Source organism: Salvelinus namaycush, chromosome 5, assembly GCF_016432855.1.
Source record: "Salvelinus namaycush isolate Seneca chromosome 5, SaNama_1.0, whole genome shotgun sequence".
Classification (NCBI taxonomy): domain Eukaryota; kingdom Metazoa; phylum Chordata; class Actinopteri; order Salmoniformes; family Salmonidae; genus Salvelinus; species Salvelinus namaycush.
Genome location: NC_052311.1, coordinates 62559505 through 62583537, shown reverse-complemented (window position 1 = coordinate 62583537; position 24033 = coordinate 62559505). Strand labels below are relative to the sequence as shown.

At 43.6% G+C, this 24033-nt stretch overlaps 2 protein-coding genes across 3 annotated transcripts in view; both read right to left on the bottom strand.

The window, feature by feature from the left end:
- Positions 1–1905: 1905 nt before the first annotated feature.
- LOC120047705 (carcinoembryonic antigen-related cell adhesion molecule 1-like) lies at positions 1906–2607 on the bottom strand. Its single transcript, XM_038993258.1, has 2 exons — positions 2353–2607; positions 1906–2203 (listed from the first exon to the last, which is right to left on the bottom strand). The coding sequence occupies exons 1-2, from the start codon at positions 2597–2599 to the stop codon at positions 1920–1922; spliced, it is 531 nt and encodes a 176-aa protein (XP_038849186.1). The 5' UTR covers positions 2600–2607; the 3' UTR covers positions 1906–1919.
- Positions 2608–13050: 10443 nt separating this feature from the next.
- The window catches only part of LOC120048672 (carcinoembryonic antigen-related cell adhesion molecule 5-like), a 49160-nt gene continuing 38177 nt past the window's right edge, over positions 13051–24033 (bottom strand). Inside the window, exons 6-9 of one of the 2 annotated variants that reach the window (XM_038994803.1) lie at positions 18911–19165; positions 18639–18753; positions 13916–14000; positions 13051–13409 (exon numbers count right to left, since the gene is read on the bottom strand). In XM_038994803.1, coding sequence (XP_038850731.1) covers positions 13407–13409; positions 13916–14000; positions 18639–18753; positions 18911–19165 — 458 coding nt within the window. In that variant the 3' untranslated portion in view covers positions 13051–13406. The remainder of the gene's footprint in view (positions 13410–13915; positions 14001–18638; positions 18754–18910; positions 19166–24033) is intronic. The other variant, XM_038994804.1, reaches the window with a different exon arrangement.

The window sequence follows — 24033 nt, the reverse complement described above, 5'->3', positions numbered from 1 at the left end:
AGTAACTGAAAGGTTGCTGGGTTGAATCCCCAAGCAGACTAGGTTAAAAGTCTGTCGATGTGCCCTTGAGCAAGGCACTTAACCCTAATTTCTCCTGTAAGTCACTCTGGTTAAGAGTGTCTGTTTTTTGTTTTTACTGTAATAGCAAGAGAAAGCTTGTGGAGCTATGTCCATTTACAGTCTATTCATTCTCATCATTATGAGGTTTGAATTTAATATGTGGCTGTTTTTCAACCTCATTCATTTGATAAGTGTAGATAATGGAACTGAATAAGATATAATGCTTGAAACGTCAATACAAGGTTTACTACACATCTTGGTGCGTTCCATCAGGGCAGATCCCCCTGTCTTACTCCCTCCTGGCAAGTGGAGGAGGCATTGTCTGCTGCCTGATTAAAGTGAATCATCTACAGTAAAGTTTATCTGGTTTATTAGGGTCAATATGTCATAATGTTAGTGTATCTATGCTGTTGCTTCTGTCTATGTATGACTGTTTTGTGTTGTGTTTTGGGTGGACTCCAGGGATACGAGGTCGAAACACATAGCTTATAAATTACGTATACTCCCTTTAAATACTTTTCAAGTATGCCTGAAAGTAAAATGTTATTGTTTATTTCTCTTCTTAAACTGTGAACCCAGTTAGCGACTGCGAACAGAGCCCCAGACTAAGTCCTGAGTGCAGAGGAGATGTGAAGCCACTAGAGGGTGATCTGCTCCTAGTCCATCATGGAGGGACCAAAGGTCCTCTATCTGTCTCGAAGTGCAGATCAGTGACGTGTGAAAATCTAGACTGTTAGGAGGTCATAACACCTACATTAATGTTGATGAAGGGGATAGTATGTAGCGTCTGGGGAAAGGCCAAACGTTGAGTTGTATATGGGTCTGACAACTAAAGTTTCTGTGACAGGCAGGTCATACCTCAGTCTTCTATTGATAAAGGGAGAGTTGGGATGTGCAAAAACAACATTTTCAATTCACATTATGCCTATCAATGCACACTTGAAATAGGACAAATATAAGCACCCACCAAATGATGCATTATTATTCATTGCTGGTCTGACACAAAAGACACAGTTGATCATTAAACCGAAGGCAAACTTTATGAATTCTCATTTAGTTGTAACAACATTATTAACAGAATTAGAGTACTCTAACTGCTGTCCCCTTTCTGCTCCCTTACAGCTTCCTTTCCACTTTCCTTCTCTTGCTGTTACAGTAGATTTAAGTGGAGGTAGAAAATAAAACAATCTTCACTTTCATACTTGAGCAATGATACAGTATAAAGACCATATTTATAAGGCAACACCTACAACAGTTGTAAAAACAAAATATAACAAAGATAAACCTTTGTGTATTACATTTAAAAAACATACATACACATACAGTACATTTATATGAAATATAGATAAGATAAAGATAGAAGACATAGATTAATCATAATGACTTTCATCTCCCTGTCGGGTAGATGTGGAGATTGTGCCATGTCTCTGGCCTGTTCTCATACAGGTCTACTGGAGAGTTCATACAGCTGAAAGGAGGTTCAGGATGGAAACTTGATTTTACACAATACGATTTTATAAGATGCAAGTATTAACATATGAAAAGTTCTAGGTTCCATACTTTTACTCAATGATGAAGACTGCCCCACCAATTGCCCCTCCCCCAACCACCAACCCTCCAATCACAATCCCAGCAATGGCACCAGCAGACAGTTCACCTGGTGGTACATACCCCTCCGCTGCAGATACCATGTAGAGAACCAGAGATGACAGAAAGACTACACATACTAACCAGGAAATGTTGAAGTGTTGCCAGATTGTTCATTCATAATCACTCATACTATTTATTCTATGCTTGTTTGATTTGAATGCAAAAGGAGTGAAAACATTGTATGGACAACATAACATGCTTATAGAAGACTATTTACGGTGTACAGTCAGACTGTATTCAACCTCAGCAGAGCTGACTGGGTTGGTGAGTTTACATAGGTATTTTCCAGCGTCACCTTTATTCACAGGATTGATAGATGCTGTCTTCTTATCCTCAGAGATGGTTATGTTGACACCAGCAGACAGATGCTGACCATCCTTCATCCAGTCTCTGGTGACGTTGAAGCCAGAAGCGTCACATGTTAAGGTGACAAAACTACCCTCGATGATTGGAGGGTTTGGGGAAGTATTGAAGGTATCATCAGATATTGATTCTGTGAAAGGAGTTCAAAGGAAGCTTACTGTACACGGACCAGAGACCCAACATCCCAGTTCAGCTGGGACATCCCCTTAAGATCTGTGAAACCTTAAGAACCACTCTTTCTCCTCCCATGACTGTCTCCATTTCCTGTCTACCACTTACCCAGCACAGTGATGTCAGACGGCTCAGATGTCTGGTACCTCAGGGTTCTGGTATTATGGGCCCAGCAGCTGTAGCTACCACTCTGATTGGCCTGGATGTTCTCCAGCCTGAATTCTGGTCCCATATTGGACAGCAGTGTCCTATTCATAGCCCACTGAAATTGGGCAGGAGGACTGGACTCAGCTGAGCAGGACAGAGTGAGGTCTGACCCTGATCCATACAGTACATCTAGAGGGGTCACTTTCATTGCTGTGTTTTCTGGACCATCTGCAACATATTTGAAAACCATTGTAAGCCCAGTAAAACATTGTACAATCAATGTCATGGTCAAGACCAAGAGGCAAAAGTCAACCAGCTAGAGTGGTCAACAAGGGGAGGTCATAGAGCCAGTAGAATATACTTGAGGATTATCTGCAAAGCCAAAAATCATTGGATAAAACATAGATGCATACATTTTTTTAATGAAAATGGATTCACAGCTGATGGTGAGGGTTAGAGGCTGGCTGGTTCCATTACTGATGGGGTTGAGCACATTACAGCTAAACGACCCCCCGCGTCATGTTGACTATGGTGAGAGTGCTTTTCCCATCACCAAACTGAACTCAATCACTGGTTGTGATTTCAGAGCTGCATTTCAGCCAACGGTAGAAGGGGGAGGAGCCAGAGGAGGAGCAGAACAGACTGACAGAGCTGTTGAATTCCACTAAGTCTGTGTTGTTGGGAGTTATCACTACATTGGATACTGGCTCTGTGGGTTAAAACAGAATAACTTTTTATTTTGTTTAGATGACAATTTCTGAAGAATGTACCACTTCTGAAAACCTTGTTTCATCATACACTACTAACAAAAATGAACGAGATCATTAGAAGAAATGTAGTGGAGAAATGGCACTGTGCCCAGACAACTGACTGCATTTGTGAAACAGCTATCTATTTTTATTTGCTAAATGTCTTACTTTTTAACTCTGCATTGATGGGTAAGGGCTCGTAAGTAAGCATTTGACAGTAAAGTCTACACCTGTTGTATTAGGAGCATGTGACAAATAAACATTTATTTGATTTGAAAATATACCATCTACTCTATAGATATTTCTGATTTCACCACAGAGGGAAAAGTTAACTTGATGGTAAAACCATTTAACCTGTTGAGGACAGAGGGCGCTGTTTTCACTTTGGGGGAAAATCGTGCCCAATTTAAACGGCCTCGTACTCAATTCTTGCTCGTACAATATGCATATTATTATTACTATTGGATAGAAAACACTCTCTAGTTTCTAAAACCGTTTGAATTATATCTGTGAGTAAAACAGAACTCATTTTGTAGCAAAATTCCTGATCAGGAAGTGGAAAATCTGAAAACGATGCTCTGTTCTAGGGCATGCCTATAAATAGGCTTGATACGTATTAGTATACATGCACGTCATACACCTTCCACTAGATGTCAATAGGCAGTGAGAGAAGAAATGGAGTGTTTATCTTGGTCTGAGGTGGAATAAAAGCTCTTGGCATGACGTGTCACCCATTTCCTGTTTTCTGGAAAGCGCGAGAAGGAGCCTGGGATTGCCTTCTGGAAAGCTGTCGTTATAGACCACTAATATCTCCGGCTTTGATTTTATTTGATAAATGTGACAATATCATCGTAAAGTATGTTTTTTCAATATAGTTTTATTAGATTATTGAAATTTTTTCGGGACGTTAGGCGTGTTGCGTTGTGTGCCTTTGTTCAGGAAGGAGAGCTTCGCGCTACTTTGCTAGCTTTCCGTGCTAATTGACTGGAGAAGAGGACGTTCTAAAACCAAACAACGATTGTTCACGACAAAGGACCCCTTGTACAACATTCTGATGGAAGATCATCAAAAGTAGGACCCATTTTATGATGTTATTTCATATATCTGTCGAACGTGTACTATTAGGTAGCGCCCAGATTTTGGGCACGCTCTCGCTATAACATAAGCTGGATGTCGTAATGAAGTTATTTTTAGAATTCTAACACGGCGATTGCATTAAGAACTAGTGTATCTATCATTTCCTATACAACATGTATTTTTTAGTCATGTTTATGAATAGTTATTTGGTCAGAATAGGTGAGTTTTAGAAAAATATCTGCACATTCTGGGAAAAATCTGTTACGTTAGCACAATGTATAACCACTGATTTCAGCTCTAAATATGCACATTTTCGAACAAAACATAAATGTATGTATAACCTGATGTTATAGGACTGTCATCTGATGAAGGTTTATGAAGGTTAGTGAAAATTAATATCTTTTGCTGGTTTATTCGCTATCGCTAACGTGCCTATTGCTATCGCTAACGTGCCTTGATGAATGAATGCGGTAGTGTGGTAGGCTATTGTAGTAAGCTAATATAATGCTATATTGTGTTTTCGCTGTAAAACACTTAAAAAATCGGAAATATTGGCTGGATTCACAAGATGCCTGTCTTTAATTTGCTGTACACCATCGATTTTTCAGAAATGTTTCATGACGAGTATTTAGGTATTTCACGTTGGTCTCTATAATTACTCTGGCTGCTTTGGTGCTATTTTTGAAGGTAGCTGTGATGGTAGCTGCAATGTAAAACTGATTTATACCTCAAATATGCACATTTTTCGAACAAAACATAGATTTATTGTGTAACATGTTATAGGACTGTCATCTGATGAAGTTGTTTCTTGGTTAGTTTGGTTGGATCTTGGTTAGTTATGTTGGTTTTGTGCATGCTACCTGTGCTGTGAAAAATGTCTGTCCTTTTTTGTATTTGGTGGGGGGCTAACATAAATATAAGTGGTGTTTTTGCTGTAAAACATTTAAAAAATCAGACATGTTGGCTGGATTCACAAGATGTGTATCTTTCATTTGCTGTATTGGACTTGTTAATGTGTGAAAGTTAAATATTTCAAAAAAATATTTTTTGAATTTCGTGCTCTGCCTTTTCAGTGGAATGTGGGAGGAGTTCCGCTAGCGGAACCCCGGAGCCAGACAGGCTAATAGATCTGGATCAGAAGTGCTGCAACAACAGTACTCACCATACACCTCCAGCCTTGTTTCCCCACCCAGCGGTGATCCTTCTTTAAGAAAAAGGGATACTTTGTATTTTGCACCGTCCCACTGGGCCAGGTCCCTGATCTCCAGGGAACCAGTGGTTCTGTCCAGAGTGATCCTGTCTTCATATCCAGGCCGGATGCTGTCACGAGTGATGGTAGCGTTGATTATATGGAGGCCATTCGCACTCCAGAATATTGTGGACATGTTGACCGCTGGATCAATCATTGTAATAATTTCTAAGAATATATACAAAGCAATCTTTCACTGAACAGTTTTAATCACTGTGATCACTAGCATTAATAGTCATATCCCTACAAGAATTGCGCCAACGGTGCCAGAAAACACACTTGCAAAGAGTAACCAAATGATTCTGGTGTTTGAAAGAACAAATATATTTAATGTGAATAAAAATATATTTTTACTCACCCTTTTCTCTTGACGAAGTAGACTGCAACAGCAATTGCCCCGCCTACAACCACCAATTGTCGAGTTCGTCGTCTGTAGAAAGAGAGGAGGACCAATGCGCAGCGTGATATGAATACATCGTTACTTTTATTAACGAATAACACTGAATAAACTTACAAACTAATAAAACGAACGTGAAGCTATATATAATAAGTGCAGACACAAGCAACTAATACATAGACAATCACCCACGAAATACTCAAGAAATATGGCTGCCTAAATATGGTTCCCAATCAGAGACAACGAAAAACAGCTGCCTCTAATTGAGAACCAATCTAGGCAACCATAGACATATAACTACCTAGACTAGTCAAAAACCTATAGACATACAAAACCCCTAGACAAGACAAAACTAAACAAACCACCCCTTGTCACACCCTGACCTAACCAAAATAATAAAGAAAACAAAGAATACTAAGGTCAGGGCGTGACAGTCCCCCCCCCGCCCCCCCAAAGATGCGGACTCCCGGCCGCACACCTAAGCCTATATGGGAGGGTCTGGGTGGGTATAACTCCGCGGTGGCGGTTCTGGTGAGGGACGTGGACCCCACTCCACCTCTGACTCCGCCCACTTACATAATGTCTCTGGAGCGGGAAACCTCACCACCGACCTTGGACTGGAGACCCTAATAAAGGGCCCCACTGGACTGAGGGGCGCCTCTGGACTGAGGGGCGCCTCTGGACTGAGGGGCGCCTCTGGACTGAGGGGCGCCTCTGGACTGAGGGGCGCCTCTGGACTGAGGGGCGCCTCTGGACTGAGGGGCGCCTCTGGACTGAGGGGCGCCTCCGGACTGAGGGGCGCCTCCGGACTGAGGGGCGCCTCTGGACTGGCGGGCGGCTCCGGCCGCTCCGGACTGGCGGGCGGCTCCGGCCGCTCCGGACTGGCGGGCGGCTCCGGCCGCTCCGGACTGGCGGGCGGCTCCGGCCGCTCCGGACTGGCGGGCGGCTCCGGCCGCTCCGGACTGGCGGGCCGCTCCGGACTGGCGGGCCGCTCCGGACTGGCGGGCGGCTCTGGCCGCTCCGGACTGGCGGGCGGCTCTGGCGGCTCCGGACTGGCGGGCGGCTCTGGCGGCTCCGGACTGGCGGGCGGCTCTGGCGGCTCCGGACTGGCGGGCGGCTCCGGACTGGCGGGCGGCTCTGGCGGCTCCGGACTGGCGGGCGGCTCTGGCGGCTCCGGACTGGCGGGCGGCTCTGGCCGCTCCGGACTGGCGGGCGGCTCTGGCGGCTCCGGACTGGCGGGCGGCTCTGGCGGCTCCGGACTGGCGGGCGGCTCTGGCGGCTCCGGACTGGCGGGCGGCTCTGGCGGCTCCGGACTGGCGGGCGGCTCCGGACTGGCGGGCGGCTCTGGCGGCTCCGGACTGGCGGGCGGCTCTGGCGGCTCCGGACTGGCGGGCGGCTCTGGCGGCTCCGGACTGGCGGGCGGCTCAGGCGGCGCTGGACAGACGGGTGGCTCAGGCGGCGCTGGACAGATGGGCGGCTCAGGCGGCGCTGGACAGGAGAGAGACTCAGGCGGCGCTGGACAGGAGGAAGACTCTGGCGGCACTGAGCAGGCGGGAGCACCTGTAGTGAGGAGACGGAGAGACAGCCTGGTGCGGGGGGCTGCCACCGGAGGGCTGGTGCGTGGAGGTAGCACCGGATAGACCGGACCGTGAAGGCGCACTACAGGTCTCGAGCACCGAGCCTGCCCAACCCTACCTGGTTTAATGCTCCCCGTAGCCAGGCCAGTGCGGTGAGGTGGAATAGCCCGCACTGGGCTGTGCTGGCGAACCGGGGACACCATGCGTAGGGCTGGTGCCATGTACCCCGGCCCGAGGAGACGCACTGGAGACCAGATGCGTTGAGCCGGCCTCATGGCACCTGGCTCGATGTCCACTCTAGCCCGGCCGATACGAAGTGCTGCTATGTACCGCACCGGGCTATGCCTGCTCACCGGGGACACCGTGCGCCTCACGGCATACATGGTGCCTGCCCGGTCCCTCTCTCTCCACGGTAAGCACGGGGAGCTGGCTCAGGTCTGCTACCTGACTTAACCACACTCCCCGTGTGCCTCCCCCCAAGAAATGTTTTGGGGTGCTTCCAGCCGCTCTTTCGTGCTGCCTCTTCATACCACTGCCTCTCGGCTTTGGCTGCCTCCAGCTCTTCCCGGGGGCGGCGATATTCTCCAGCCTGTGCCCAGGGTCCCTTGCCGTCCAGAATCTCCTCCCAGGTCCAGGAGTCCTGCGATCGCTGCTGCTGCTGCTGCCCGCTGCTGCTGCCCGCTGCTTGGTCCGGTTGTTGTGGGTGATTCTGTCACGTTCGTTGTAGTGAGGAGACCAAAGCGCAGCGTGATATGAATACATCGTTACTTTTATTAACGAATAACACTGAATAAACTTACAAACTAATAAAACGAACGTGAAGATATATATAATAAGTGCAGACACAAGCAACTAATACATAGACAATCACCCACGAAATACTCAAGAAATATGGCTGCCTAAATATGGTTCCCAATCAGAGACAACGATAAACAGCTGCCTCTAATTGAGAACCAATCTAGGCAACCATAGACATATAACTACCTAGACTAGTCAAAAACCCATAGACATACAAAAACCCCTAGACAAGACAAAACTAAACAAACCACCCCTTGTCACACCCTGACCTAACCAAAATAATAAAGAAAACAAAGAATACTAAGGTCAGGGCGTGACACCAATACAGCAATCACAATTCTAGCGATGGCCCCCGCAGACAGTCCTGGTGTTATATGCCAGAGATGAGAGAAAGCCTACACATACTGAACATGAAATGTTGACATTTTGTCACGCCCTGACCTTAGAGAGCCTTTTTTATGTCTCTTTTTGGTTTGGTCAGGGTGTGATTTGGGTGGGCATTCTATGTCCTTTACTTCTAGGATTTTGTGTTTCTATGTTTTGGCCGGGTATGGTTCTCAATCAGGGACAGCTGTCTATCGTTGTCTCTGATTGGGAACCATACTTAGGTAGCCCTTTTTCCATCCTTTCAAAGTGGGTAGTTAACTTTGTTTGTAGTACTAATGCCCTGTAAGCTTTACGGTTGTTTCTTTCATTTGTTGTTTTGTTGGCGACATTTCTAAAATAAAAGGAAAATGTACGCTTACCACGCTGCACCTTGGTCCACTTCTTACGACGGCCGTGACACATTTATATGTGTTCATTCATAAACTATAAAATACAAGTGTGAATCCTACTATTCGTGAACATTATCCACATATTACTAATAGAGTGCATTCACACAATTACTCTCAGCAATATTTAGCAAAAAAATTCTGTGATTTTAAAGCAAAAGGAGTGAAAACACAGTACTAACATGCTTATAGCAGACTACTTACGGTGTACAGTCAAACTGTATTCAGCCTCAGCGGAGCCGAGGGGGTTGGTGAGTTTACATCGGTATTTATTCATAGGACTGATAACCCATTTTTATACCCCAGAGAACAAAATATTGTCACCATCAGACTGAAGCTGATCATCCTTCATCCACTCTCTGGTGATGATTGTCACACCAGCCTTCACTTTGGCTCCCCTTCCTGTCTAGCTCAGGCGTTCGGCGTCGCCGGCCTTCTAGCTGCTGCCTAACCTGCTGCTTGCAAACGCCCTTCACTCATCAACCCCGGACGTCTCATCATCATTTCACAGACCTGGTTCCAATCCCCACTCTATCACAGTATATACAGTTGAAGTCGGAAGTTTACATACATTTAGGTTGGAGTCATTAAGACTCGTTTTTCAACCACTCCACAAATGTATTGTTAACAAACTGTAGTTTAGGCATGTTGGTTAGGACATCTACTTTGTGCATGACACAAGTCATTTTTCCAACAATTGTTTACAGACAGATTATTTCACTTATAATTCAGTGTATCACAATTCCAGTGGGTCAGAAGTTTACTACACTAAGATGACTGTGCCTTTAAACAGCTTGGAAAATTCCAGAAAATGATTTCATGGCTTTAGAAGCTTCTGATAGGCTAATTGACATAATTTGAGTCAATTGGAGGTGTACCTATTGATGTATTTCAAGGCCTACCTTTAAACTCGGTGTGTCTTTGCTTGACATCATGGGAAAATCAAAAGAAATCAGCCAATACCGCAGAAATAAAAGTGTAGACCTCCCCAAGTCTGGTTCATCATTGGGAGCAATTTCCAAACGCCTGAAGGTACCACGTTCATCTGTACAAACAATAGTACGCAAGTATTAACACCATGGGTCCACCCAGCCGTCATACCGATCAGGAAGGAGACGCGTTCTGTCTCCTAGAGATGAACGTACTTTGGTGCAAAATGTGCAAATCAATCTCAGAACAACAGCAAAGGACCTTGTGAAGATGTTGGAGGAAACAGGTACAAAGGTATCTATATCCACAGTAAAACGAGTCCTATATCGACATAACGTGAAAGGCCGCTAAGCAAGGAAGAAGCCACTGTTCCAAAACTGCCATAAAAAAGACAGACTACGCTTTGCAACTGCACATAGGGACAAAGATCATACTTTTTGGAGAAATGTCCTCTGGTCTGATGAAACAAAAATAGAACTGTTTGGCCATAATGACCATCGTTATGTTTGAAGGAAAAAGGGGGAGGATTGCAAGCCGAAGAACACCATCCCAACCGTGAAGCACGGGGATGGCAGCATCATGTTGTGGGGGTCCTTTGCTGCAGGAGGGACTGGTGTACTTCACAAAATAGATGGCATCATGAGGGGGGAAATTATGTGGATATATTAAAGCAACATCTCAAGACATTAGTCAGGAAGTTAAAGCTTGGTCGCGAATGGGTCTTCCAAATGGACAATGTCCCCAAGCATACTGCCAAAGTTGTGGCAAAATGGCTTAAGGACAACAAAGTTAAGGTATTGGAGTGGCCATCACAAAGCCCTGACCTCAATCCCATAGAAAATTTGTGGGCAGAACTGAAAAAAAGCATGTGCGAGCAAGGAGGCCTACAAACCTGACTCAGTTACACCAGCTCTGTCAGGAGGAATGGGCCAGAATTCACCCAACTTATTGTGGGAAGCTTGTAGAAGGCTACCCGAAACGTTTGACCCAAGTTAAACAATTTAAAAGCAATGCTACCAAATACTAATTGAGTGTATGTAGACTTCTGACCCACTGGGAATGTGATGAAAGAAATAAAAGCTGAAATAAATCTTTCTCTCTACTACTATTCTGACATTTCACATTCTTAAAATGAAGTGGTGATCCTAATTGACCTAAGACAGGGAATGTCACCAGGATTAAATGTCAGGAATTGTGAAAATCTGAGTTTAAATGTATTTTGCTAAGGTGTATGTAAACTTCTGACTTCAACTGTACGTGTGCCACCTCTGAATGAGCATTTTCCTGTTTACTTATGGCCGTGTAAATCTCATTGAGTGCGGTCTTAGTGCCAGCATCGGTTTGTGGTGGTATGCAGACAGCTACGAAAAATACAGATGACAACTCTTGGTAAATAGTGTGGTCTACAGCTTATCATGAGATACTCTACCTCAGTCGAGCAAAACCTTGAGACTTCCTTAGATTTCATGCGCCAGTTACTGTTTACAAATATACATAGACCGCCACCCCATGTCTTACCAGAGGCTGCTGTTCTATCCTGCCGAAAAAGCTTAAAACCCGTCAGCTGTATGTTGTTCATGTCGTCGTTCAGCCACGACTCGGTGAAACATAAGATATTACAGTTTTAATGTCCCGTTGGTAAGATATACGTGATCGTAGTTTGTGTATTTTATTATCGATTGATTGTACGTTGGCTAATAGGACCGATGGTAAAGGTAGATTACCCTCTCGGCATTGGATCCTAACAAGGCACCCGGATCTTCGTCCACGATACCTCCGTCTCGTTCTCCTGCGAATGACGGGGATCAGGTCCTTGTCGGGCGTCTGAAGTAAATCCTTCCCGTCCGACTCGTTGAAGAAAAAGTATTCCTCCAGTATGGGGTGAGTAATCCATCTCCTGATATCTAGAAGCTCTTTTCGGTTATAAGATACGGTTGCAGAAACATTATGTTCAAAATAACTTACAAATAACATGAAAAAACAAACACAATAGCACAATTGGTTACGGGATTGTAAAACGGCAGCCTTCTCCTTCGGCGCCATTCTCATACTCCAATATTTGTTAAAAAAAAGTACATGTAAACAAACACTATGTAGCCTCAAAACATGGTTACAACTATAATTTTGTTATCATGGATGGTCAATCGTTGAATCCATAGCTCTGTTTATAAATGTACTGCTCTATTTACGTTGGTAACCAGTTTATAATAGCAATAAGGCACCTCGGGGGTTTGTGGTATATGGTCAATATACCACGGCTAAGGCCTGTATCCAGGCACTCCGCGTTGCGCATAAGAACAGCTCTTAGCCGTGGTATATTTGCCATATACCACACCCCCTCGGGCCTTATTGCTTAAAAATACACATGTGTTTTATACTCCTTCTCTAACACTAACATAATTGTAGGATAATTTAGAACCAATGCCCAGCGTTGTGGGAATGAAGTAACTGAATGTCATAACACAATACTGATCAAAGAACAATAGTTGATAAAAAAATGGATGGCGATCTTTATTAATAATAATTTTTTTACATCATGAAAAGCAATAAAGTACTCCAGCTTTTTTCCCCTTTTGCCATCACACTTCACAATAGTGTTCTATATACAGGAAAAAAATATTAACGCAACATATAAAGTGTCGGTCTCGTGTTTGATAAGCTGCAATAAAAATCCCAGAAATGTTCATTACGCACAAAAATCTTATTTCTCTCTAATTTTATGCTCAAATTTGTTTACATCTCTGTTAGTAAACATTTCTCCTTTGCCAAGATAATCGATCCACCTGACAGGTGTGGCATATCAAGAAGCTGAATAAACAATATGATCATTACACAGGTGCACCTTGTGTTGGGGACAATAAAAGGCCACTCCAAAATTTGTCAAACAGCACAATGACACAGATGTCTCAAGTTTTGAGGGAGCATGCAATTGGCATTCTGACTGCAGGAATGTCCACCAGAGTTGTTGCCACATAATTGAATGTACATTTCTCTACCATAAGCCACCTCAAACGTAATTTTTGAGAATTTGCAGTATGTCCAACTGGCCTCACAACCGCAGACCACGTGAGGCCGCGTGAGGAGTATATCTGTCTGTAATAAAGTCCTTTTGGGGGAAAAGCGTATTCTGATTGGCTGGGCCTGGCTCCCAAGTGGGTGGGCCTGGCTCCCAAGAGGGTGGGCCTGGCTCCCAAGTGGGTGGTCCTTACATTGTTAACATTGCATCCCCCACATTATTCTTCATTTAGCTAAGTTACAGTATAAATTTTGTCATATACTTTCATTAAAAAGGTTATTGTTGTCAAATAATAAAGTACACAATCAAGCAGACAAACATGAGATAAATGTATTGATTATGTACATTATATTACAGATCCACACTGGGTGTTATCATGGCAGGTTTTATGTGTTGATGGGGAAACTGGAGAACGGTGGTTGAATGGAGATATTTTCCACTGACTTCTCTTACTGTTAGATTGAAGGGAGGGAGAAAAGAAAAGGTACATTAACATCTATTTATCAGCAATGACACAGAATGAAGATCATTTTACAAAATAAGACATAAATCAATTGTTTTGATCGTATTGCAGTCACTTGGTGCCCTGTTGTCTTAACACAAACTTACCATTATCCTAGTATCATAGGTATTATTTAAATCCTTCATTTCATAATTTGGGATAAAAGCAGAAATAATAAATGCCATTAGATAGAAGGCAACAGCCACACCAACAGTTGCATGACAAAAAAAAACAGCTATCATATGTTAATGAATAACCTAAATAGGCCAGAAACTGATAACTGCCTTTGAGTTAAACAGAAACGTCCTGGAATACACTATCATAGGCAAACAGTCTTTGCATAGTATTTTTACACTGTACATCCTGTTAAGCAAAGTCATCTTGTTCATGAATAGTAAGATTGTTGTAGAATACAGACATGCACAGACACATCCTAGGTGACCAGGGCTTACTTACTGTCAGGGGTAGAGGTGGAGATTGATTTTGTCTTGTGTTCTCATACACAGGTGATGGGTTGTCATGTACAGGTTGTTGAGAGCCTGTTAGAGATGCACAAGTAGAGGGGGTTGTATAAATGCTGCTATCTTGTCTGTATAAGCATTGTTACAGTGTTAAAGGGACAATCAGCAGTTACTACATCCATTCTTGGATTTGTAAATGAATGTGTAAGATGAAAGAGAAAGGAAACTGCACACTGATCTTGATAGTATCACCGATATTTAATAAGCTTACGTATCGGCCACACGGCCTTCGTCAGAGCTTTTGTGATTTTTTGAAAGTTGCACCCTTATGTAGACCTGGCCCCACCCACATCCGTTCTACACATCGAAGGGGGTTGGAGGCAAAGGAAAAACAAATAAGTGCTACCAAATATAACAATATGCATTTCATAAATATTACAAAAGTGTATAAATAAGGCGTATTGAACACGTCTGTAAAATCTCAATGAGGACATAGCAAGTTTTCATTAGTCATTGGGTACATCATACGAAAAACGTCAGAATAATCTACAAGAGACACATATTTCATGTTCAAATTCACAACATAACATACATAGGCATTTCATCATTAAGTCCTTTAGGAAATAATGTCTGGAGGGTGAAAATCCCAAAACATTCTCTTTTACTCAGAGTATTATTAATATCTCCTCCCCTGTCTGATATCTTAACTTTCTCTATGCCACAAAATCTAAAGGTGGAAATGTCATGCTTCAGGTCATTGAAATGTACAGCGACTGGATAATCCCTGTCGTTTCTCCTGATTGAACTTTTATGTTCACTAATTCTCTGTTTGAGAATGGGCAGTCCATTGGGAAATACAGAGACTCTCTACAAGCAACAAAGATCAAGAAATACCAGCGAGACACAGAGGACTACCAGCTCAACCAGGTGTACGAATGGGAAGGCCCAAGGACAGGAGCACGGAGAGGCCGACGGAGGGACGCACCGCTGATCGGGGGACGCAGATACGCAGCAGCGGGAGGACATGGAGACTTGGACACAGAGGCATCCACCGAGAGCGAATTCCCTACAGACAGTGACTCCAGCTACCATGGCACACAGTCCGTTTTTTTAGCCCGGAAGCAACAGAGGGCTCCACGAAAGAAAAGAAACGATGCAGGAGAGGCAAGCGGTTGAAGAGGAGACCAGAAACACAGGCCGTGGACACGGAGCTACAGCGGGACGCAGTAATTAACCTCTCCAAAAAATACCTTACTGACGCTCAAGTCTCAGTCTTATCTAAGGGCCTCTCTTTTGTACCTACATGTACAGATAAACCATTCGATACGAAAGTAGATCTGTTTAAATTCGTTCGCAAGATTAAACTTAAGCATGTGTTTTCGCAAAACACTGATTCGGGCCTAGTAACACATCAAAGAACTGGTACCCATTTTAAGCCCAAAAGCAAATTCTGTCCCATGGTTAACAACTCCTCGATTAATACCTATTGTAGGTTAGTCGAACAAGAAGCCATGTCAGTATATACGAGACAAACAAACCATATTCAGAAGAGTCTCACTAGAACAGAAGAACTGGCACTCAATGAATTAATGAAAGATTCATCTTTGGTTATAAAACCTGCAGAAAAGGGGGGGGTGCTGTGGTTGTTTTAGACTTTGAAAAATATAAAGAAGAAATTCAGAGACAACTCAGCAATGAACGTTTCTATAGAAAACTGAGTGTTGATCCCACACAGGTGTTCCAAAGGGATATATGCTCGAATCTGGAGCAAGCCCTATTAAACCACCTTATCTCAAAACCTGAATATGAATATATTTGCTGCAAATGTGCCATACGTCCATGCTTATACATTTTACTGAAATTACACAAACCTAAAACACAACAAGGCAACTATCCAGGCAGACCAGTGGTTGCAGGAATAGGCTCAATGCTAAAGCCATTGTCGAACTTTGTAGACTCTTTTATTAAATCTCATATGCAATCATTGCCATCATATGTAAAAAACTCTATAGACTTCATAAACAAGATCTCACCAATAACGGGTTTAAAAGAAGACTGTATTTTGGTCACATTAGATGTCGAGAGTCTATATACCAGCATTCCCCATGTGTGGGGGGGGGGGGCTGGCAGCACTAGCACACTATTTGGGAGACAGAGATACTAATGAATATCCACCAACAAACATCATTCTAGAGTTGGCTGAATATGTTTTGACGTATAACTATTTCAGGATTGATGATGAATACTACTTCCAAACGAATGGAACATCGATGGGCTCTACATTTGCGCCGAGCTATGCTAACCTCTATATGGGTCTTTTTGAAGAACGTTTTGTTACTAATGAAAACGAGAATCCATTTTTGAATAAGGTCCTGAAGTGGTATCGATATATTGACGACATTTTTTGTATATGGGAAGGAACTGAAGAAGAACTGTCAGATTTTATGGCACTACTCAATGACATTGACCCTAATCTCAAATTCACTATTGAACGTGACACTCAACGTGTTCATTATCTCGATATGTGGATTGAGAAATCAAATGGAACCCTGTTTACAACTCTGTATAGAAAAGAAACGGACAGAAATACTCTATTACAGGGTGACAGCTTCCACCCTGAGCCATTTTAAAGAGGACTTCCAAGAAGCCAATTTTTTAGACTGCGCGGTATGCGGTATATGCCACTCCACAGAGGATTATCTAGAAAAAGCAGCGGAGATGCGCATGAGGTTTCTAAGAAGAGGCTATTTGTCACAATGTGTGGATGGAGCTCATAATTTGGCATTGGAAAAAACACGAGATGAACTGCTACAAAAAAGACCCGCTAAAGCCAAAGAACACTCAGTAATGTTCACAACTACATATACTTTGAATTCGTGAAAAGTGGGATTTAATATTTGCATATTTTATCATTGGACCCAGCTTTGCCGGCTGAATTTAAATATCCACCACATATTGTGTATAGGAGAGGTCGCAATTTACGCGATAAATTGGTTCATGCCAACTGCCAGCCACAAAAGAAAATCAGCTAAACTCTTTTACGCCCTCTACCAAATGGTAGCTATAAATGCAGAGTATGCGCACAGTGCAACAATATGATGAAGTGTAAATATTTCTGCCACCCACACACAGGAAAACGGTTCCAAATAAATGACATTATTACGTGTTCCACCACCCATGTTATTTACATTATTAAATGTCCATGTGGGCTCTGTTATGTCGGTAAAACCACCCGCTCTCTCAAACAGAGAATTAGTGAACATAAAAGTTCAATCAGGAGAAAGACAGGGATTATCCAGTCGCTGTACATTTCAATGACCCGAAGCATGACATTTCCAACTTTAGATTTTGTGGCATAGAGAAAGTTAAGATATCAGACAGGGGAGGAGATATTAATAATACTCTGAGTAAAAGAGAATGTTTTGGGATTTTCACCCTCCAGACATTATTTCCTAAAGGACTTAATGATGAAATGCCTATGTATGTTATGTTGTGAATTTGAACATGAAATATGTGTCTCTTGTAGATTATTCTGATGTTTTTCGTATGATGTACCCAATGACTAATGAAAACTTGCTATGTCCTCATTGAGATTTTACAGACGTGTTCAATACGCCTTATTTATACACTTTTGTAATATTTATGAAATGCATATTGTTATATTTGGTAGCACTTATTTGTTTTTTCTTTGCCTCCAACCCCCTTCGATGTGTAGAACGGATGTGGGTGGGGCCAGGTCTACATAAGGGTGCAACTTTCGAAAAAATCACAAAAACTCTGACGAAGGCCGTGTGGCGGATACGTAAGCTTATTAAATATCGGTGATACTATGAAGAGCAGTGTGCAGTTTCCTTTTTCCTTCATCTTGTTCAATTGTTTCCATGCACCTGCAAATAAGATTGCTCAGATGTGCGAGTGCCTTTTGAATTTTGTATAAATGAATGTGTACCCATTGATTCTTGAGGAATATTACTTATAAATGTCTCATGAGCTTAGTTCAACTGTCCTACCCCATCATAACCCAAAATATAAGCTTGCTTTACTCCAATGTTTCTAAACAAAGTAAATGTAAACAAACACAATGTAGCCTCATAACATGGTTAAAACTATAATGTTGATATGATGGATGGTCAGCCCTTGCATCCATAGCTCGGTCTATGAATCTGAGAGTGGTTACATTTGTCCAGTCCCATCCCTTAGCTTTTTACCGAAACGGGGTGGGTGATTGCCGGCTGATTGGCGCTTTAAGCTTTGTCATATACAATGGTGTTTTTCTGCTGTCTGAATGCATTTAATTTCTTTGTGGAAACTGTAAGTCACTCTGGATATGAGCGTTTGCTAAATTACTAAATTATAAATGTAAATGTGGAGTAAGCAAAAATTTGAAAGACATTATTAATTATGACGACTTTTAAGATAGAGTATATGCTTACCTCTTCGATGCATTGGGTCAGCATTGGTTTTATATACAACAAAAACACAAATTGAAAGGTTGCTGTTTAGAAAGTCATTAGAACATTATGCTTTTATTAACAGCTTTTGAAATACACCAAGGCCCTCTTAGTGACCAATTTGGATCAATGTGAAAATAGAGCCTGTTTTCCACTACCTGCAGTGATAGAAAATCAACTTTTGAAATTAAATGAAAAAAAAATATTTTTTTAAGTTTACAAACATTAACAATATTAACATCTTTGACACTTTTTTTTTTAACTCACCCATTTTTATTGATGAACACTGTAACACCAACTCCCACTCCCACAACCAGCAATACTCCAATCACAATCCCAGCGATGGCACCAGCAGACAGACCTGGAGTTAGAGAGCCCTTCGCTGCAGAGACCAGAGATAGAACAATACACAGATTAGAGAAAGGCTTCACACAATGAACAAGCAGTACTGCACATTACAGTGCATCTGAGTGACAGTTACAACACAATAAAGACACCTACTATGTTCATACTGTCTTAAAAGCTTCTGCTAACTTTACCTTTTACTGACAGTTTATGGACCACAGATGTTTTGTTTCCAGTGACATAATTTGTTGCTGTACAGGTGTAATCCCCACTGTCAGAGTATTCACTCTTCTCTTTAGTGAACTCAGGTGAATGTCCAGGTATCTCTGTCCCGTTAAGCACCCAGGTGTAACTAGAAGTCGGTATGGAGTCAGCAGAGCAGGTCAATGTAAACTTCTGTCCTACTTCTATTTCAGATGGACCCATTATTTCCATACCATCAGGTCCATCTGTAACACAGATCACCAGTTCCAATTAGAGGTAGCCATGTGTTCGTTAGTTGGTAATCAGTGTGATCTAACACACTCAAACATATATACACATATATATATGTATATATATACATACATATAATACATGCATACATACACAGTACCAGTAAAAAGTTAGAACACACCTAACCATTCATGGGTTTTTCTTTATTTTTTTATTTTTTTTGTAGAATAGTGAAAACATCAAAACTATGAAATAACACATATGGAATCATGTAGTATATATTCTTCAAAGTAGCCATCCTTTGCCTTGATGACAGCTTGCACACGCTTGGCATTTTCTCAACCAGCTTCACCTGGAATGGTTTTCCAACAGTTTTCAAATATTTTTTTAAACCTGCATATTTTGTTAAAATAAATGCATGTTAGCAGGGAATATTAACTAGAGAAATTGTGTCACTTCTCTTGCAATCAGTGCAAGCAAAGTCCGAGTATATGCAACAGTTTGGGCCGCCTGGCTCGTTGCGAACTGTGTTTCTTCCTAACAAAGACCGTAATTAATTTGCCAGAATTTTACATAATTATGACATAACATTGAAGGCTGTGCAATGTAACAGCAATATTTAGACTTAGGGTTGCCACCCGTTCGACAAAATACAGAATGGTTCCGTATTTCACTTAAAGAATAAACATGTTTTCGAAATTATAGTTTCCGGATTTTACCATATTAATGACCAAAAGGCTCGTATTTCTGTGTGTTTATTATAATTAAGTCTATGATTTGATAGAGCAGTCTGACTGAGCGGTGGTAGGCAGCAGCAGGCTCGTAAGCATTCTTTCAAACAGCACTTTACTGCGTTTGCGAGCAGCTCTTAGCAATGCTTAAGGCACAGCACTGTTTATGACTTCAAGCCTATCAACTCCCGATATTAGGCTGGCAATACTATAGTGCCTATTAGAACATCCAATAGTCAAAGGTATATGAAATACAAATGGTATAGAGAGAAATTGTCGACACATCATAATTCCTATAATAACTACAACCTAAAACTTCTTAATTGGGGATATTGAAGAACTGGGAATATTGAACCACCATCAAATGTTCTCATGTTCTGAGCAAGTGAAACGCTTGTCGTCTGGAGGAGAAGAAGAGGACCAAGGTGCAGCGTGGTAAATTCATATAATTTAATAAAATATGCAACACTAAACAAAACAACAAACACGACAAACGAACAGTCCTGAAAGGTGACACAAACACTAAACCGGAAACAACCACCCACCAACACAGGTGGGAACATGCTACCTAAATATGATTCTCAATCAGAGACAATGAATGACAGCTGCCTCTGATTGAGAACCATACCAGGCCAAACACACAGAAATACAACACAAGGACAACATAGAACACCAGACATAGAATGCCCACCCAAACTCACGCCCTGACCAACCAAAACAGAGACATAAAAAGGATCTCTAAGGTCAGGACGTGACAATACCCCCCCCCCCCCCCCCCCAAAGGTGCGGACTCCCACCGCAAAACCTGAACCTATAGGGGAGGGTCTGGGTGGGCTTTCACCTCGGTGGCGGCTCTGGTGCGGGACGTGGACCCCGCTCCACCTTAGTCTTGGCCCACTTAGGTGGCGCCTCTGGAGCGGGGACCCTTACCGCCGAACCCGAACTGGGGACCCTTGCAGCGGGCCCCGAATAGACAGGAGATTCCGGCAGCGCCAGACAGGCGGGAGACTCCGGCAGCGCCGGAGTGAAGGGCGGCTCCGGCGGCTCCTGACCGACGGGCGGCTCCGGCGGCTCCTGACCGACGGGCGGCTCCGGCGGCTCCTGACCGACGGGCGGCTCCGGCGGCTCCTGACCGACGGGCGGCTCCGGCGGCTCCTGACCGACGGGCGGCTCCGGCGGCTCCTGACCGACGGGCGGCTCCGGCAGCTCAGGACAGACGGACGGCTCCGGCAGCTCCGGACAGGAGGGAGACTCTGGCTGCTCCAGACAGGAGGGAGACTCTGGAGGCTCCGTACTAGAGGGCGTCGCTGGAGGCTCCGTACTAGAGGGCGTCGCTGGAGGCTCCGGACTAGAGGGCGACGCTGGAGGCTCCGTTCTGACGTCCTTCGTTGGAGGCCTCATGCCATGGATCCTCACCGGAGGCTTCGTGCCATGGATCCTCACTGGAGGCTTCGTGCCATGGATCCTCACTGGAGGCTTCGTGCCATGGATCATCACAGGAGGCTTCGTGCAATGGATCATCACAGGAGGCCTCATGCCATGGATCATCACTGGAGGCTTCTTGCCATGGATCATCACTGGAGGCTTCGTGCCATGGATTATCACTGGAGGCTTCTTGCCATGGATCATCACTGGAGGCTTCGTGCCATGGATTATCACTGGAGGCTTCTTGCCATGAATTATCACTGGAGGCTTCGTGCCATGGATTATCACTGGAGGCTTCTTGCCATGGATTATCACTGGAGGCTTCATGCCATGGATTATCACTGGAGGCTTCGTGCCATGGATTATCACTGGAGGCTTCTTGCCATGAATTATCACTGGAGGGTTCTTGCCATGGATTATCACTGGAGTGGAGAGACACACAGGAGGCCTGGCTTTGGGAGAAGGCACAGGACTCACCAGGCTGGGGAGACATGCAGGAGGGTTAGTGCTTAGCACAGACACAGAACTCACCAGGCTGGGGAGACATGCAGGAGGCCTTGTCCTTGGCCGAGGCACCGGATGCACTGGACCGTGGAGGCGCAGTGGCGGTCTCGAGCGCAGAGCTAGCACCACTCGTCCTGGCTGGATCCCCCCTGTAGCCCGGCAAGTGCGGGGAGTTGGAATAGGCCGCACTGGGCTGTGCTGTCGAACTAAAGACACCATGCATAGGGCTGGTGCAGTATACCCCGGGCCGAGGAGACGCACAGGAGACCAGATGCGCTGAGCCGGCATCATCCCTCCTGGCTCGATGACCAGTCTAGTCCGGCCGATTCGAGGAGCTGCGATGTAACGCACCGGGCTATGCGTGCGCACTGGGGACACCGTGCGCTTCACCGCATAACGGTGCCTGCCTTGTCATTCTCTCACCACGGTAAGCACGGGGATTTGGCTCAGCTCTCCTACCTAAGTCCGCCAATTCTCCCCGTGTGCTCCCCCTAAAACAATTCTGGGGCTGCCTCTCGTGCCCGTTACCTCGAGCCAATTCCTCATAGCGTCACCGCTCCGCTTTAGCTGCCTCCAGCTCCTCTTTAGGACGGCGATACTCTCCCGGTTGTGCCCAGGGTCCCTTTCCGTCCAAGATTTCCTCCCATGTCCAAGAGTCCATTCAACCAAGCTGCTTGGTCCTTTGGTGGTGGGTGGTTCTGTAACGCTTGTCGTCTGGAGGAGAAGAAGAGGACCAAGGTGCAGCGTGGTAAATTCATATAATTTAATAAAATATGCAACACTAAACAAAACAACAAACACGACAAACGAACAGTCCTGAAAGGTGACACAAACACTAAACCGGAAACAACCACCCACAAACACAGGTGGGAACATGCTACCTAAATATGATTCTCAATCAGAGACAATGAATGACAGCTGCCTCTGATTGAGAACCATACCAGGCCAAACACACAGAAATACAACACACGGACAACATAGAACACCAGACATAGAATGCCCACCCAAACTCACGCCCTGACCAACCAAAACAGAGACATATAAATGATCTCTAAGGTCAGGACGTGACAGCAAGGAACTTAAAACTTCTTAGGGATAGGGGGCGACATTTTCACTTTCGGATGAATTGATGCCCAAATTAAACGGCCTCATACTCTGTCCTACATCATATGATATGCATATTATTATTACTATTGGATAGAAAACACTCTTAAGTTTCTAAAACTGTTTGAATTATATCTGTGAGTTAAACAGAACTCATATGGCAGGCAAACTTCCAAACAGGAAGTGAAAATTCTGAAATGGGTCGCTGTGAAAGGCATCGCCTATTCAATTGCATTATATTTATGGATCTGTATGCACTTCATACACCTTCCACTAGATGTCAACAGGCAGTAGAACGTGGAATGAAGCGTCTAGCATAATGTGGGACCGAATGAGAGCCTTTGGAGTGACAGGTCAGGCAGATTGCCAGTACTTGGCCGCGCACATTGGGAATGTCATTTCTTTGTCTGCAATGCGTTAGATAGAAATGAAGAAATTCTCAGTCTGGGACGTTATTGGATATATATGAGAAAAACATCCTGAAGATTGATTCTCAACTGAGTTTGACCAGTTTATTCGACTTTTAATATCACTTTTTGAAGTTTTCGTTCATTGCGCAAATGTGTATGGACACGTGAGCTACACATGCTAGCCAAAGTTGCTAATTCGACAGACGTAATGGACATTATAAAACAAAACAACGATTTATTGTGGAACTAGGATTCCTGGCACTGCATTCTGATGAAAGTTCATCAAAAGTAAGGGAATATTTATGATGTTATTTCGTATTTCTGTTGACTCTGTTGACTCCAACATGGCGGAGAATGGCTGAGCGCTGTCTCAGATTATTGCATGCTGTGCTTTTTACTAAAGTTATTTTTTAAATCTAACACAGCGGTTGCATTAAGAACCAGTGTATCTTTAATTATATGTTAAACATGTATCTTTCATCAAAGTTTATGATGAGTATTTCTGTATTTCACGTTGCTATCTGTAATTACTTTCTCTATTTTGGAGCCATTTCTGAACATGGCGCCAATGTAAAACCACGATTTCTGGTTATAAATATGCACATTTCCGAACAAAACATAAATGTATTGTATAACATGATGTCATAAGACTGTCATCTGATGAAGTTGTTCAAAGGTTAGTGATTAATTTTATCTCTATTTGTGGGT

Coding starts and splice junctions, on each gene's coding strand:
- LOC120047705 (XM_038993258.1), bottom strand. CDS start 2,599: ATGAAAGTGACCCCTCTAGATGTACTGTATGGATCAGGGTCAGACCTC. Junction 2,204..2,352: donor GTCTGACATCACTGTGCTGG/GTAAGTGGTAGA, acceptor CTCCTTTCACAG/AATCAATATCTGATGATACC.